Genomic DNA, 18,100 nt, shown 5'->3' with positions numbered 1-18,100 from the left:
CTAAGAAGTAGCAGGTGGGAGGGGGAGATTTTTCTCTCAGTCTCTGCCTCTTCATTCTTGACTGAGCTGCAAGCATGAATGTGTCTCCAGGTGGAGAAGAGAATAATGATCTCAGAATAAGAAGATTCAGACACAGTTTACCAACAGTAATATTCACAAAAGCTTGCATATTTGATCATTCAGGGTCGGGGAGAGAGGTCCCTGTGAAACTCTGGCACAGTTGTTGGTGGTCTCAGCCATGAACAAGGCAGGGTTAACTGTGATTCAGATGTGGGCCCTTCTAGCAAGCAGCTACTACACAGGAGGTCTTGGCTGAGCTAGCTCTCCTGCTGCAAGTTGATATCCCTGGGGAGAGATCCTGGGCTTTCCTCCATGCAAGCACTAGAGAGCTTCTTAGCTGAAAAGGCAAACAACTGGATGGCAAGTGAAGTGGAGGAAAAGATGCTGCCTACAGCCTCAGCTTGGCCAAGCTGCTCTGATGCGTGCTGGCAGGGTTCCTCAGCACTGAGGCTGCTGAGCAAGGACTGACAAGTGGCAAGTCCTCTCCACTTGCTGTCTTCCATCTCAGTCAAGCTCTGCTTTCTTTGGGTTTCCCTGTCTGTTTCTCCAGGGATGAGAGGATGCTTGTCTTGAAAGACCCACCAGAACAACCTAGAGACAGAGATGCAGAGGCAAATGGGGCTAAGCTTGCCACATGTCAAGTTCTTTCAGGTCACATGCCTGATGAGATCTTTAAGTGCTCATTCAGCCACCTATGTGCTTTGCTGCCCTAACTCTGGAACTGTAGGACTAAAGTCCCCGGTCATATCTCCTCTCCATTTAGGACAATGGTGGATTAGGCTCACTCGAGCTCCACTTTTCTCTGCACTATCAGAAACTGGTAGACTTCAATTTTATTTTTCAAGAGTGTGTTGCTAAGGAGGCTTTGTTCATTTAAATGGCATCTCCAACAATATTGCAGAATGCCTAAACCTTACTAATTACAATCACAACACTGTGAGTTTTGAGCCTGTTCCACCACAGGGTTGCAGACCAGAGCCTTTCTGCTATCAAGAGGGAGAAGATGTCCATTCAATGGGCTTTGGAGCTTGAACACTCCAGATAGAAGGAAGGGTTTGTCACCAGGGGCTCAACGTTCTGCTCATATAGCTCTGCATCTTCTGGTCCGGGGCCACAGGAGGAGGCACAGAATGTCATGCAATGGACCCACAGGCTCAGAGCCACCCAGCTGGACCCCTGCCTTTGCATTGGAGACGGATGACCCTACGGTGATACAGAGGTCATTACCACATCCAAAAGATGCTCACTGGAATAATAATATTTTTAATTCCAAATGTCTCTCATGACTATGGCCAGAAAATGAAGAACAGTTTCTTAGGAAGGCTCCAGCGGTTATCTCCTTTGCTGGATAAAAGGCACTGCTTGTATTTTCCTCCCAGAGGATAGTGTTTTCCAGTGACACCTTTTACAATCTTTGTTCCACTGAAAGATGTGTCATTCTTTTCCAGCTGCCTGGGAGGCTGCTGAGAAATGGTGCTTAACTTCCCACTACTGTGAAAATTGGGGTGACCCCTCTTTTGCCATGCATTTGTATGTGTTGCTTTGGGAAGCAGAATCATGCAGGCAGAGTTTGAGAAGTGAAGACCAGAACAGAGGGGGTTTTTTTCTTCTATTGAAGAGGAACAATTTCCCACTCTGTTTATTCTTCCTACTCTCAGCAAAATGTCAGGAATGCTTAAGATTAATGACAACCCATGTGAAAGAGAAACAGATACCAGGGAACATTAGTTCCATCACACTCAGTTCAACTTTCCTCCCCTTTCCATAGCAGACTCTGTCTTATGCTTTGGCAATCTACCACTGGAATTTTTTCTTGCCCTTTTCAGCTCAGATATTTGGAAATCCTTGTTTTATAAAATGCAGGGAGGGAAAAAGAGACCTTGCTGACACAATTTGCTGTGCTCTGCACAAAGCAGAGCCGTGTGCTGTCAGCTGGGGTGAAAAATGAGGGCCCTGAGAGAGTGTGAAAAGTCATACATGGTCTTATAAAAATATACAGTTTGCTTCATGTTGTGGGGGGGAAGGCAGCAGATTTTATAGAACAAAAAAAGGCATATTTCCCAGACAGCCTTTCAATCAGCTTCCCAGCTGGTGTTGCACAGTGGCATTCCTTGCCACAGCCCTGCTGGCCTTATTTGCCAGTCTTTCTCCATGTTGGGGCAAATGACTATTGGTTCCCTACACCAGCTAGAGACACATGCTCCAGTCAAGACCTTTCTGAGGTGAGGCAAGTAGTGTACTCCTGGACCAGAAGAGTGATGCTATCCCTATGGAGTTTGTTACAATAAGGACATAGATTAGGAGACGGCTTCTTTCCCTTTAGTCACATGCATCCCTTGGCTTCGACTACCTCCTTTGGGCAACAATGGCAGTCACAGAATCACAGAACATTAGAGGTTGGAAGGCACCTCTAGAGACCCTGCCAAAGCAGGATCCCCTAGAGCAGTTTGCACAGGAATGCATCTAGGCAGGTTCTGAAAGTCTCCAGAGGAGGAGACTCCACAACCTCTCTGGGCACTGACATGGAACCAGTTTATGGTTTGTAAAAAAATCTTACTTTGATAAAGTTTTTCCCTGTTTCCAGACTTCTTTGTTCTTTTTGCTCTCTAGGTGCACAAGGTTCCCACTGGTGCCTCTTTGTCCTCACACGTTCTCCTGCACTACCTTGCTGTGCCCTTTTCCTACAGGTGTTTCTGCCTCGGCAGCCATGGACACCTTGGAGGGTGGCTTCAGTTCTCTGTGCCTCCTTATCTGAAAAATGACAGTGCTACCAGACACTGTTTCTCTGCATAACACAGGAGCCTAAGCAAGGAGAGGTGGGACCTGCAATTAGCATTCCTAAGAAGACAAGATGGGACCAGCAAAGTTGACTTGCCCTGCTTGCAAGAGCCTCACCCACTCCTGTGAACTACTTTTTATAGGCCTAGACTTCCTGGCTCTGTCTTGTTCTTTCTGTGTACTCTACTTTTCCAAGGAAATCTGAACATCTTTCCACTTCTCTCTCCTATCATTCAATTTTACTGCTCTGAAGTGTGTCCCCAGCTGACGTCTGCTATCCTCCTGCAGCCCCTGTCTCAGTGGCCAGCCTCTGCCTCTAGCACCATGCTGTACAGGCTAGGGCTGTTGCTCAGGCTGCTTCATAGTGAGTGACAGCAGATACTGGAGTTGCACAGATGAGAGAGACAGTGACCCAGACTCTCTGTAGGAATTGCCCCAAGAAATTGCACTGCTCCAGTGTCTGAGAGCTATTGGTCTGAACATGATACTTGCAGGCGAAGAGATAGAGGCACCACTTCAGTTCTGCCTGTGGAGTGCAGCAGTGCTGTGCACTAGGGAATGTGTTCCAGATGGGTTCTTTCATCCAGGCCTGCTTTGATCTTGTCAGGTGCACTTAAATATTTATTACACTCAGAGCTACCATGCCCACAACAGAAATGTTGTTCTTTCCTTAGCCATTTGGAAATTAACAAGGGCTTCAAATGTTGTGCTCAGCTTTTCAATAGAGCTTTGCTGAGAGATGCTCAAGTAACAAAACACTTCAGGACAGGCTTTCAAACATTGTCTGCACAGCTTGAAAAAAATCAGCTGCTCCTTGTGAGGCTTTCCCCAGAACATCCCTGGTGCTGAGTCAGACCAGAGCTAAGAACTGTGAAAATCCCCTGGACCTCAGCCATTCTGCCTCACTTTCAAATATTTTGAAATCTGGAGACCCCCTTTTTTGGTTGGGTTTTTTTTGTTTTCTTTCCTCCAGAACACTGTGACCAAACACTTCCTGTTCTGCTGTAGCTACAACCACACCACCATCATCTTTCTTTCTTGCATCGTAGTCACATAATTTCCACACACAAATAGTCACAAAATTCAGCGGTAGTAAATTCAGTTCAAAAGGGACATTTTACCTGAGAGCTGCCCGGTGGCAACAGGTATCACTTTGTATGGAGACCTAGAAGAGTCAGAGAGGGTTGACCTTAGCAACACTCAGAAAGCAGTTTGTGTGTCACACCCCTACCACCTGAGAAGTAGGAAAGAGTATCTGAATGTATTTTAAGCTTTCTTGAACCCTTTCAGTTTAGGCATGCGACGGGCACTTGATATGAATACACAGCCCCTGATCTACTACTGAGCCAGAAGACAGAGAGGTCTTTTTTGTGCTGTACAACCAGGTAATGAACGTTGTAAAAATGTCTTCTTTGGAAAGCCTTGATAGATTGTGAAATGAGATGCTGAGGAAAATTTGTGGGTTAGAAGAGAGCTCCATTCCATTTGTGGGAATCATCTTTTTGATCTGTGTTTGTGCACTGTCCTCTTCAGTTGATCCCTCCTACAGTTGGGGCTTTGCCATGCAGAGTCAGTGAGAGTAATGCCAGTGGTAAGTAACGATGAAGTAAGTAATGAACAGTAGAAGGGGTAGCTACAAGCAGAGTGAAAATAAACATGCAAGGCTGAATAAGCAACAGGAGGCCAAGGAGAAAAAGAGAAAGAGATTTGGATGTGAGAAGGGACAGAGCCAGTGTGGAAGAGACTCAACCTCATCAAAGACTTTTATTTTTCTGTGAAAGTAATGTTGTGTTTGTGTCCTAGCAGAGCAATAAAGGAGTGGGGGAAAAAAAGGAGCTGGGAGCCTTGACAGCAGACAGTGTGGGATGGCAACAGATGTTCCACATTAAATACTTAAAAGCAATGTTTTTTTCCTCAAACAATTACTCCTACTTTAATAACAAGTAAAAATCTTCAGAACCAGCAGGTATTAGTGCTATAAACCAGCATGCAAGCCTTACTGTCATCTCCCTCCCTCCAGGGAGTTGCTCACCTCCCACTGCATACAAAAGGTGTCTACAAGCAACCACCCCCCTTCCTTTTGGCTATTTTTAAAGAGCAGGTTGCAGCAAGGCTTACCTCTCTGAATTTGCAGGCATTGTGGGATCAATGGATACCATGCAGTTGTCTGCTGTCAAAAGGGAGATTGTTGTGTTCCTGGAAAGCATATTTTAAAAAGGTTTATTTGGCCTAGAAAGGCTGACTAAAATTCTGTGCTGCTGCATATAGTGCAGCAATCTCTGCAGCTCGCCTGGCCTGGTCGGGCACTATCTTGGACCTATTTTACCTTGGTGCAGAAAGGGTCAAAGCACAGGACAGGGTAGGCTTGATGCTTCCCCCTCTTCAATCACTAAAGACTTTTTTCTGTTAAAATGTTGTGTGGTCATCTTTGATCTCAGATCAGCCTTTGTTCCTTGCTAGCTTATGTATTCTCTTGACTCACCAACTAATAACTCCTGTTAAAAAATGATATTTTGTGATACATTCACTCCACAGCTCTGTATTGACTCACAGTATGTAAGTGGCTGCTGGTGCTATGAATGTCTTGGAATTAATTAGTTACTCTTTTACCAAACCACACTTAAATGCCTTGCTGAATATGGTGCCACTTCTTTTTCATTTTTTTTCCCTTTCTGCTGTGCTAGGTGTGATCTCATAAGCTGAGGCTCCAGAAGCCTGAAGTGAACAGTTGAAATGAACAGTGTTTTAGAAATCTCCTGCCAAACACACTGTGAACACCCTGCTCATGAATCACACGGTTTCCTGGGTGATGGAGTAGAAGCATATGACATCATAGGCAAATGAGAGTTATCAACTTCTCCAATGTCAAATAAGAGGAAATAGCCAGGCTAAACATCAAAGGGCATTAATTCTGTCCAGGAGCTTATGTACATTCTAAGTCAATACAGACAATTTTGTCTTTCAATCCTCAGAGCTGGAGTTGTGCAATAAACCTGTAATTAAAGGATTAGTTTATTTCTTCCTGTGCTTTTTCTCTATTGCAAGCCTGTAAGGACTATGTTAGGACTACGACTTATTGATTGCATGCTGCTATGCATCTGGCCTGTGTTGCTCAAGGTCTGTATGCAGACAGCAGATGTCCCCTTCTAGATGTTCTAGCTTCTAAGAAGCTTCCCTCCCCCGTGCACCACCACCCTGGTCAGGCAGTGGCTGGGTGTTACACCACACCATTCACCACCATCAACTGGCCTCTCCCACCCCAACACACACTTATATCTGAACCTCGATCCCTCTCAACACAGAGATTTAAGTTGGGTGTTGCTCTCTAGGTTGAAGGTAAGAGGAAAAAAAAACCACAGAAATTACAGCAGGAGAGATTCATGGACTTTGCAGGACAACACAAATGAGGAAATACTTGGCCCAGGCAAGGGATTTGGGGATATTTATGTTCTATTAAATATTTCTGCCAGGGTACTTTGTTTTTCCAATACTTTGAGTTAGATTGTACTGTATCAAAATAGAAAGCTTATCCCATAATGGCAATGCTTCTTGTTGGCCCCAAATTTTCCCTAACACCCAGATTCTAAGTGTGCGTCTGCCTTTCGCTCAATACAGGCAGAAATGCTGTGCTGAGGGATTACTTGTAGGTGTGCTCAACCTGTATGCACTCCAGGCTGGGCTTCTGCACTTGCTATCTTTATTTAATAGATCTTTTCTGTTCTATTCTATTCCACTCTGTTCCTCAAGCACAGCCAGCAATGAGGTGACTCAATACCTGCCAGAGCTTCGTGTACTTGTCCAACTGGTAATCTTTGAATTGCCCTAATTTCTTCTTCCAGTAGATTGGAACAAGAGAGAAGTCTGACTAGCAGGTAAATTAACAGTTTGGGGCTTATCTATGAATTGTCCCCAGAAATAAAGGAACAAAAGTGAAATGAATGTCACTTCACAAAGGAAATGAGAGACCTACCTTGGTAGCCCTGTTGCAATGCAGAAGAGGTCCATAATATCTTTGGAGTTACAGTATTTACTAAAAAGCACCTTCCAAACCGAACAGCAGCAGGAGGGCAAAAAAATGAAGACAAAGAAGAGAAAGGACAGTTAGTTCCCAGTGAGATATGAGCTCTATTCAGACATGAATTGGGCTAATTTAAAGCTTGCCCTACCATTTCAATTATCTGATTTGACTCATGAGCTGCAATATTTGTTCTATTCCTGTTTAATACCTGTGTCTTTTTTTGATAAAGCGAGCGAGCTCTGAAGACCTAATTGCAGTGTTCAGAAGTAGAGCAATAATGTATGTGAACTGAGAGCAAAAGATTTCTCACAATGCAGTATTGCTTCACGATGGTAACAGCTGCAAATCTAAGGGCGTAAAAGCCCAGATTTAGGAAGAAAATACCCCAGATTTGGCAAGGTCCTTGGACAAAGAAAAGAGCATTGCTTTTTGGACTACACCATCTTGAGCTAGCTTTAGACTGAACAGAGTTTTTTTTCCTCTCAGGCCATGCCAGATCTCCTGCTGACTATCAGGCTGTATCAATCCTGCTGTTAGGTCAGACTTGGACCTTAAATTACAAAATCTGCCACTTCTTTCCCATGCCCCTAAACATCTTTTCATCTCCCTGCTCCTCCATACACACCAGGCAGCCCCGGTGCAGAGAAGACTATTTGAGCAGTGCATCCCTTGACCCCACTGAGGTGCAGCTAGCAGGGAAAGGGGAAGGAAAAAGCTTCTCTGTTTGCCTTTGGCTATGATGGAAGCTTTGAGCTTGCCATGGAAATAAAAAGCCTCACAGCAGTCAGGTTAAGCTCATCTTCTCAAAGCCAGGAACAACAGTGAGTGACAGGGCTGATTTGTCTGAGGGCTGGTCGTGTTAACAGGGCAGAGCCCAGCTTGCTGGGGGAATGGGGAAAGCTTCTGGCCAGTGCTGGAGCCTACTTTCTTCACTCTTCCCAGAAAGAAAGAGCTACAGAACCTCTAGGTTAAGGATGTAGCCACTCAAAGGGACTTGTGGAGACCTACTGACAAAGTTCAGAGAGAGCAAGATGTGCTGTTTCATGGTCTGAGGCACAGAGAGATCAAGGCCAGAATTCTCTTCTCCTTGCAAACGCCTTACTGGAAATGACATTTTCTAGCCCCACAACCACCTGTAGCACCCCATATTCTCAGGTGCATCCCATATTCTCTATTGCTGTCCACCATAGGCACAGAGGGTGTACAAGACCACAGATCATCCTTGAGACTGATGACCCAGAAAACAAGGAACTTGTTACCCAGGATGGCCTTTCAACTGTTTGTTTTCATTGTCTTGTCTTGTGCTACTGCAGGAAGAGGCAGGGTCTGAGGGTCATGGGAACTGCTGCCACCCTCCTCAGGGTGAGCAGACCCTGTGTGTTCAGTGAGGCAAGGAGTGCTGCTGGAAAAAAAAACATGTCCTTATCTAATTAAAGACTTCTGAAAGACATAGGTGCCAGGAGTTAACGAAGCCTGCAGCCTCAGTCCAGCTTCATTTCTAAACTGGAATAGCATGGCAGTCGTATGGTTCCATCAGCCTCTTCTACAGTGCCTTTCAGATGCAGAGAGAAATCCTTCACCCAGAAGTGATGAGCATTGCCAACCCAGACCTCTGCTGCTGCCAATGGAGAAGCCATGGGCGAACACACAGAGAGGAGCTGCTAGTGCTTACTCACAGCTTGGAGCATCACAAGCCTGAAGTATCTAGAGAGTCAGGGCAACACTTCAAGGTCTGACCAGCCTGACTGAGGGGCCCTTGTGCCTAGGATCAGCTGCACAGACACTCCAACTGAACGTCAAGCCTATTTTCCCTGATGGTGAGAAGCTCTCTTATGAGCAAAGCGTTAGGTGTTTTGTAGCAGAGAAGAGAAAGATGTTGGTCACCTCAAGAGGTCACTGTGATAGTCATCCACCTTCCCTGTTTTCTGACGCTGATGAAACCATACCTCATCAAGGCACTTGATTGCTGAGGCAGTTAGTAACTTCTGCCAGGAAAATGGGTGGGATTAATGACTGGATCTGTTTTAAAAGCCTATGTTACCCCAGTGATTGACCCTTGGTAATTAAAATACAGCAGCAATTAAAGCAATAAACCATAGCCAATCAATTCCAGATAGGATTGAAACCCCAGTGCTAGCAGAACACAGCATCCTGATGGAGTGATAGCTGCTAAAATTGGCTGACGGGGCATCGGAGGGTACAACACCTGGTACACACAGTAAGTGAGCAGATGATGTAAATTGTGGCTGAACAGAAGGTAAAGGCTTATGATGTGCCAGGAGTGCTATTTCAGGTATTGAAGCTTCTTATTCTGGAAATCAATTATTATTGACCAGGATAGATAAGGCAGGGAAAAGAAAAAGAAAAAATAAAATTAAAAAGAAGGTTAAAAAACATAAAAGGTAAGAGAAGCCAACCTGACTCAGAAAGCAGCAGGAGCTTCCAATGCACTGAGGATGAATTTTAATGCTTCCTTTTACTCCATGTAGTAGTGGAAGTGGGAAGCAAAACAAAGACTGTAGAGACTAGACCATGAGCTGTAGAGAGTAGATCATGAGCTATCTCCATACATGCTTTTAGCTTTCCATATTTGGCATTTTTACTTAAGTTTGCTAAAAGTGGATTTGTGAATCACCCACCACACTCTGGTACTCATCTCAGATGGTTGTCCTCATATGTCCAGATTTTTCAGTCAAACCACACTTTGATACTCATCTCAGGATGGCTGTCCTCAGATGCCTGGGGTTTTTGATCAAACCAGACTTCGATACTCCTCTCAGGATGGTTGTTCTCAGACACCTGGGTTTTTCAAAGAGCATATGCTACTAAAGCTTTCCTCCACTGAAACCTGATGAGCTTTTCTGACCCACTACCTTCTGTTCTAAACCAAAGCAGCCAGCCTCAGACATTTCCCAGCAATACGGAACCATTATTGTTATTATCTGCAGGTTAATGTCAGCTTTGTGGATGGAATACAATTGGAATATATTTTGTAGAGAGGAGCACAGTACTGTGTGCTATTGATGGCTCCAGCACAGTACAGGAATAGTTATTTGCCTAAAGTCCATTCTGGTTGCAGGGACGTGAGCAATATGAAGGCAATATAGTGACATTTGGCTTGAAGCCACACTTCAGCCATCTAGGTCACACGGTTTCTCCTGTGATCAGGGAAGTGGCTGACCTGCAGCTTTGAGGATAGGCAGCCCTGTTGGCACTAGCTGCAGGAGTGAGTATCTTACACAGTCTTGTGAAGATGTCTCTGCTGGGGCAGATGTCCTGAAGCCACTGCTTTTCAGCCTGGATCTCCACAATTACATTTCTCTGGCCTTGTTTTTAGGCTGGATCCCTATTTACAGTCAGCACTGAGGGACTTCATCTTCTTTCAGACCTCTCTCAGCTGTCTCTGACCCACAGTCATTGTCTTGCTTATGTCCCTCCTACAACATCTCTCTCAGCACTTCATTGCTTGCATTAACACATGGCACTGGAAGACGTCATTGCTTAGGAGAGGACTGAGACCTTGCTGTGGAGCATAACAGAGGCCAAAGAGAGGAGACTGACAGGGCTAAGATGTGTGTATAGAGCACAGACAGGTTTCCCCTGCACATACCAAAAATGCATGATTGCACAGCTCAGTAGAGCTCAAAGAAGGATGCAGCTCCTGGACACAGGGACTCCAGTGTTGCTTGGTGGCACAAGAGTCTCCCATAAGACCAGACAGCACAAGACACTCAGCTGATGGTGTTGGTTCTGAACTCTGAGGCAGAGACAAAATCATGTGTAAGTGGAATCATGGTAGTGATACACTGCATGGGAAAGGGAAACAGTGGCCTCTGCCTCATCTTGCAGATTGATGACTAAATGCCATGAAGAAAATCAGCCACATTTAAGCCCTGTTAATTGCATTTCCTATGGATTTGTGCCAGGAGGAAGAGAATGCATTCCTGAAAAGTGATGCAGCATCTGCAAACAATTCCCTTCTCCTGTGTGAGAGTTCACTTTATTTCATATTTCTGCCCTTGTTACTGCTAGCAAAACTTCTACTATGTGTAGAAAATAAATGTCAGGAAAATCAGTCTTCTCTGAATGCTTATCTTGGTTGTTTTAGAATCTGCATCAAGACCACGAGGCAGCTATTGGATTGAAATGGGGAATGGTGTCTGTCTGCCTGCCCTGGAAAATAACATGAAGCAAAGTAGAATGAATAATAACTGAAGCTTTTTGGAGTGGAAATAATATTCTGATGAAGCATGCAGTGACTGTGAAGTAGGACAGGGTAACCCTATGGGGATGCCTGCTTCCTAGCCCAGAGTTTGCTTCTGTGGGGCTGGTTTCTTCTCTGGATGCAATTCTGCATTTTTTGAAACATACTGCTCTGAAACAGCAGCATTGTCTCTTGGTCCATGGTATCCAGGTCTGCACCTAGGACCAAGATTTAAAAGCCTACATCTCAGAAAGAGTAGGGAATAAGAGCCATAGTACTCTGTCTGCCTTTCCCACTCAGAGGAGCAGTTCAATATTAAGGGTTGGAATGGAGATATTACTAAAGGACCATTTCGCACATACTCTGCAATCAACCAGTTTGCAACTAATCACATTACATTTTGCTTTCAGATAGGGTGGGTAAAAACACAGCTTACATATCCAATTTCTGCCCTATGTTTGATCCTCAGGTCAGCTAATCCTCTCTGTAAACTGCAAGCCATGTCCAGAATGTTATCCTGTTCTGATCTGCCATTGGTAGTTGGGTTTTCTTCCAAGAATTTAACTTGTGAGGTTTTTTTTTCACCTTAGTAAAATTCCTAAACAAATAACACAGAAATATTTTCAAAGCCCATGTACTCAGTTTCCAGTCCTTTTGCTGGTCTCAACCTGTTGTATTCCAGACTTTTAGAAACAATCTCAGATAGTAATTTTCCACTAATGAGATTGGAGGAGAGTATGCCAGAAAAGAGTCTGGTAAAACTTGGTTAAGTATCTTGCATGATCTGTAACAATTGCTGCTGCAAAAAGTCCCTCACCAGCTTTCTTGTAGCCCACTTCAGATACTGGAAGACCATAATAAGGTCTCCTCAGAGCCTTCTCCTTTCCAGACTGAATAACCCTGACTCTCTGGACCTGTCTCCATAGGATAGGTCCTCCAGCCCTCTGATCATTCTCATGGCCCTTCTCTGGACACACTCCAGAACATCCATATCTCTCCTGTAATAGAGGCTACAGAACTGGATGCAGTACTCAAGGCAGTATTAAAAATAATATGCCAGATTTGCCATCTGTTTGATGCAGTAGGAGCTCCTCTAAGAGAAGAACAGAAAATAAACGCAAGTGTGCATCTGCATGTTTGGGGAAGACAACAAGAGTGCCCTCAGCTGAGACAGTCCAAGCAAAACTAGAATCTCCCCCAAGCTCTTCAAACACCACTTCTGTCAAAGGATGGGAAGCACAGGAGATGCTTTACTCTGACAAGCCAGAACTCTGCAGTCCTGCTGATTGACACTCAGCTTCAGGAAGTGATGTGGCTTGATGGTGTTCACTTCAACACGACACCTGAGTGAAATGCACAGCTGCAATTTGTCTGGTGTAACTTTAACCATCTACAAGTTCAGCACCTCACGTGCATCACTCTGCTAGACTCACTCTCTTTCCAGCAGAGAAAGAGGGCAACTTCCATAGGGTAAATCAGCCCACGTCTCCAAAGTACAATTTGAGACAGGATGAATCACTCTCTGGAGATACCACCAGAGAGTGTGGCTGTGGGGAAACCTGTGTGACTAGCTTGGAGCAGTCATCACTAACTTGTAGACAGCTGTGGCTAAATGGTTAAGTGGAGTGAATCCCTTTAGTTTCCTAGTTATGTACACTACCTTAACATAAGAAACAAGAACCTCCAGACAGAGATGATGTATCAGGATCTCAAGGCACATGGCTATATAGTAAGTCACAATTCCCATCCCTGTAACATTCCTGAACGAAAGCTATGGGGAAAAAAAAATCTGATTTTTCTCATTTCAAGAAAGAGATAATATCTGCAATATGCTCATATGTGTGACCCCCAGCATATTCTTGGACACCCATTGAGAGGGCCAGCATGGCAAAGGTTGGTTATTTCACTATGAGCAAGGAGAGATCTCATTACTTTTTAGGGCAATTTGGGCTTGTAAAAGAAGCAAAATTACTACTGGCTGTACTGAGGGACATGTTGCTAATATTCAGCCTTTCAGTACTAATGATTAGTGGCACAATATAACCAGGAACTAGAAAGGCTGATTGTGAGAGGCTGAGCTAAAAGTTTGTTTTCTGCAGCATCATTTGACAAGTAGCACAAATGTCTATACCCTGCCTTTTCTTAACATAAAAAGGGTGTGTGTTTGCTACTAATGGAGTACTAAGCAGAAGCCTTGCTGCCCCAGGATGGAGAAATTCTCAGTCAGCTCTGACCACTGGAGGACAGCCCATCTCTATGGTCAGCTTTGGAGAAGACCATTCTGTGTCCGTCTATGTCTCTGAAAGATCAGATCATCAAACAACCAGGAGTCTTTGGGGGTTACAGGCAGGATAGGGAGAAGGGCAGGAGCTGTGGAAGTTGTGGATGCAAGGGCTAAGCTTCTCCAGAGTGATGTAGGAGTGATACAGAGTGGCATTGGGATGGGCTCCCCTCTGCTCATCTCTCCCCTCCAACCTGCCTCCCACAGGAGGCTACGGAACTCCTGGGTATTCACGATACTGACCTCGTGTGTGTGGACTTTAGCCCTTCCTCTGGGACATGCTGGCCTCAGATGTGATTCTGCATTCAACCTCCTTTATTTTAACAACTACTACTGGGAAGATTTTCAAAGCCAGCAGACTCTTATTTGATGAGGGCTATATCCCTTTGCACTTCTCACTGTGCCTCTCTGGACCTGCCGACACACAAACCTACTTAGCTTAACTCAACACTCCTGTTGCAGAGCACTTTCAAGTGCTCATCTGCAATGCCTGCCTTCCTAGGGGAGATGGCATGCAGCTCTCTTTGCCTCATTTGTCCCTTCATCTACCTTAGAGGTGAAAAGACTTCTCCTAAAGTCAGTAGCATACCCTACAGCTGCACAGGTAGAAATTCAGGATAAGGCCATGGAAACACCCAATTACTGATGCAGATTTGCCACCACAACTAGAGCTGTTGTAGGATGCCCATTTCCATAACATGACTATGATGTGCAGCAAGCCAGTTGCAAGCTGAAGCTGAGCCCTTTCAAACTTAACAAGTGTTGCTATAAAGAAGCTCATACCTTATTACAGGGTTGATGAATAGTTTAACATTGATTGAATGAGTTCCCTTTAGAAGCCTCCAATACTGCATTCCTTGGAAGATTAAGGGTTGGTGTGGGTTTTTTTTTCTTTCTAATGATGTTGTTACTTTGGAGACATGAGAATCTGAGATATGCCCTGCTTACCCCTGGGTGAACCCCATTTACATTGGCCTTTTTCAGCAGCAATTCTTCCAAACATTGCACAGATGGAATTTCACATATGACAAAAAAAGTCTGTTGAGGAAAAATAACCCCTTAATATTGCCTGAGTATGCATTTGCTTGCTCATACACTTGTGCCTCTTTGGTGATTTTAGTGTTAAAACTGCTCACCAGAGACTGGTTCTGAGAAATGTTTTGTTCTTTGCTGGTTTTGTTTTCTTATACCAGCACAGATGACAGACAATGTGTGTTACCAGCATCTGTGGAAACACTCACTACCCTTTCAAAACACTGAAACATTTTCATACTGAACTGTAAAGATGCCAGACCTTCACACAAGCCGTACTTCTAGGGGTTGTCAGGTAACCAACTCATTAAATCCCAGCAAAATCAAAACAGTGCCTCCAGCACAGCAGAGCCAGCATTGGCCTGCCTGCCAGTACAGAAGAGCCCACAGCAGCAAAGGGACCACTGTCACGTGTAAGTCCTGAAACCGTTGAAGGGGAGCAGCCTGATCTGGGGAACTTGGCCCAGATTGGGATTCTCTGAGGTCTTGATCCTGAGGACACAACTTTGGTGGTTGTGGTGGGTCTCCAGGGAAGGGCAGAGGGGACCAGGGGTAGCAGAGGCATGCGTGATGGGATGGGACTGTGAGTGTGGCTTTGCCTTTGCCTCGTTTCTGTGGTCACCCAGACAGCAAAGAGCAGGGAAGGAGAGGGATATCCTTGCTGCTTCTTTTTAAAGGAGAGACAAAATGTGAGGCTGAGTGAAATGACGATGTAGAGCAGAAAGGCGAGAGAGAGAGATTTGAATTTTGCGAGTCGGACTTTCCTCACTCTTGAGCCTGACAGTAGCTGTTACCAAAAAGGCAACTGGTTTGTGGCCAAAGAATTGCTGACAAAAAGAAGACAAAGAATGCCCACAAAAACGCGGCGGCGTTGTTTCTGTTTAAAAGCGGCAGGCTGTGGGCTCAGCAGCGTGCAAGCTCTCCCTTTCAGCCAGAGTACAGTTCTCCAGCAATTTTCTCTGCGCTGTGAACCGTGGCTAAGCAAACAAGGCAGGCTAATGGAAGCGAAAGTTTCGATTAATGTTTACCGTCATTTACGAGCGACTTGGCAAAGGCGACGAGGACACCACAGCCCCCCAGCAATGCAGCAGCACACCCCGTCGCACAAAAGCCAGGCACCTGCCTGCCGTTAGGGAATGCCCATCGCTAGATTCCCCCCCTCTCCTTCCCAAGCAAGCAATCTCCAAACAACTCAGCACAACATGGTTTCCAGCTCCCTCTGCTTGGGTGAAAACCTCTCCGCAGACAAAACTTTGTAATCACGTCGCGATGCTACTCGGGGAGAGGAAGCCTGCATGGCTAATAAAGCGAGGATCCCCACACCGACAGTGAGAGCTGGCAGTGCCCAGCCCTCCCCCGCTGCCAGCCTCCCCTTCCCCTTTAAATAAACATCCATGCACAAAGCAAAACCCACTCAAGATCCCGCTCCTTCCCCTCAAAAAGCGATGCGAAGCCCGCACCGAGGCTGAAACCAAGCCCACGTCTAACTGGCTTGCCGGAAGCAGGTCGCGCAGCGAGCACAGCCTGCAGCCGCCGCCGCGTCCCGAGGTGCGACTTCAGTAGTGAAAAGCAGCAGAAGTACCTTTTGGATTCTTCCATCGATATCCAAATAGATACACTTGGATCGGTAAGTTGAAGAGGCAGACCCCATCTTGCTACGGTTGAGCTTTCACTGGACTTTTATTCCAGTGCCGAGTAGAGCAGAAAATAAGGTTTATTGCACAAGCCGAGTCACCGCTGCCTGACAGTTTGGTGTCCCTGCTCTTCTGTATCCCACTGTACTCTCATTCTGGGAAGGTCCCTCCTCTAACATGCATGCATTTTGCTGTGCCTCTCTCTTGCCACCTCCTTTTAGTTTTGCTTCGCTTCAAATCCAGCTGCCTCGGACAGGGAAAGACACAGGCTCCAGATGCTGTCTGCAAGTGCCCTCTCGATTCCCATAGCAACAGCCCCCCTTGGCTTTAGGGCTGAGAGCTGCCGGGCATCTGCATTGTCACTCTGACCCTGAGGCTGGCCACTGTCATTTATCCCCCGAGGGGGGCTGGGGGGCGGGAAAAACCTCCTTCCTCAGGGGGCTGAGAGATGTCATTTGTTTTTATGCTGAAATAGGACCGTAATTAATTAGTGCCAATCCTTCTAGTGAGCTGCTTGCAGCATCTTTCAAGCAGTGTGATGGGTTCCCAGCTGTGCCTTGCATTGGAAGTGTCCTTTTACACACCCACCACATCTGGGGTTCAGACTGTCTCAGCCCAAGCTCAGTACTTTCATTTCCACATCCCTCCTGTAATCACCACAAGGACAGAAAGAAAAAGCACCAGTTTCCCCCCCCCCCCCTTGTGAACTCCAGGAGCTCAAAGAACCCATAAGCCCATGCTCTCACCCAACACCATCTGTGCCACCCCCAGAGTGGAGGAATTTGTTATTTAAGGGAATGTGAAGCGTCCTGGCAAAGGCATCTCCCATGGGAAGGCACAGCCAAAAATCAGGAGGAAGCAAACCATCCGATGGTCGATTCTCTGAGCAGATGCCAAATGCCATCTGCTGTGTGTCTGTGCTGTGTTGCAGTGCCTGTGCCTGTGGGGAGCTGAAGCAGCAGCGGGTGATGCTCAGCCACGGAGGGCAAAGAGCACTGAGGGCAGCAGCTCCTCCAGCCTGGCAGGGAAGAATCTGTCTGACAGGCCGCAAGCATGCCCAGCGCCTGGGAACAGCTCATCCCCCAAGCGCCAGTGCTCGGTGTTTTGTGAGGTTTCTGATGGAGAAGCTGAAAAAACACTTCCCAGCCTCTTCTGTGCTGCAATCTGGGACAGCTGGGCTTGTGGTTGGTGCTGTCCTGCCTGCGCACCCTAGGCCCTAGCTGCAACTTGAATGAGACGTACGTCACCTGCAGAAGAGGCCAGTGCAGCCCTGCAAGCTATGGCCTGATGTGCAGCCTTGACTGCCCGCTGCAACAGCACAGGCAGGAATTATTCACTCTGCAAAGGGGATTTCTGAGAGACTGTAGGGCTGAGCAAGTCCTGGAGCCAGTCTGGAAGTCAGAGCCAGGCTGGCCTTTCAGGCTGAAGCCACCAGTAATCCTACTGCACTCAGAGCAAGGTGAGTCATTGGGAGGTACAAGCCTTTGGCTGACATTCTTGCCTTGCCAACTCAAAGCAGGAACTCAAAGTCTTCCAGAAAGAAGACTTCCTTGCCACTGTAGAGTTATCCTGTAAGATATCCTTTAGGCTGTTTTGCAGACAATCTCATAGGCTGTCCTGTAAGCTATCCTGGAGGCTTTCCCCTCAGTCTACCCTGTAGTCTGTTTCCAAGACTCTTGTGAGGTGGGAACAGCCTCTGCCACTGCAATGGCCTTTCCACACTGAGCCCACCACTTCTGTACACCGGGTGGGATGCACGTGACTGGCCACTCTGCTAAGCATTACTTTAGACATGATTTAGCACAGTTCACTCTGGAGTGACTTCATTGACTTTGACATACAGCAGATACCTAGGGAAGGCAGGCATGACAACAAAAACACAGCCACTTAGAAAGAGGCTGCAGGAGCACTTGCACTGGGAAATGCATATGGGATGTAGAGGAAGAGACCAAGATCTCCTCCCTGATGGCCTGCTCCAAGACTACTCAGATGAGGTCACTTGTGCATTGAGAAATTGATCCTGCATGGTGAGGCCCCATCCCTGGACACACTCAAGGTCAAACTTGACAGGGCCCTGAGCAATCTGATCTAGT

General features: G+C 46.1%; 1 protein-coding gene across 1 annotated transcript in view; it reads right to left on the bottom strand.

The window, feature by feature from the left end:
• PDE9A (phosphodiesterase 9A) overlaps positions 1-16,339 on the bottom strand; it is a 48,982-nt gene extending 32,643 nt beyond the window's left edge. Inside the window, exons 1-4 of the mRNA XM_064152588.1 lie at positions 15,956-16,339; positions 6,809-6,879; positions 4,957-5,034; positions 3,960-4,003 (exon numbers count right to left, since the gene is read on the bottom strand). Coding sequence (XP_064008658.1) covers positions 3,960-4,003; positions 4,957-5,034; positions 6,809-6,879; positions 15,956-16,024 — 262 coding nt within the window. The 5' untranslated portion in view covers positions 16,025-16,339. The remainder of the gene's footprint in view (positions 1-3,959; positions 4,004-4,956; positions 5,035-6,808; positions 6,880-15,955) is intronic.
• Positions 16,340-18,100: the final 1,761 nt, after the last annotated feature.

The sequence above is a fragment of the Pogoniulus pusillus genome, chromosome 12 (assembly GCF_015220805.1).
Source record: "Pogoniulus pusillus isolate bPogPus1 chromosome 12, bPogPus1.pri, whole genome shotgun sequence".
NCBI classification, from domain to species: Eukaryota; Metazoa; Chordata; class Aves; order Piciformes; family Lybiidae; genus Pogoniulus; species Pogoniulus pusillus.
The sequence above is the reverse complement of the archived record's forward strand: the minus strand, read 5'-3'. Positions and strand labels throughout refer to the sequence as shown.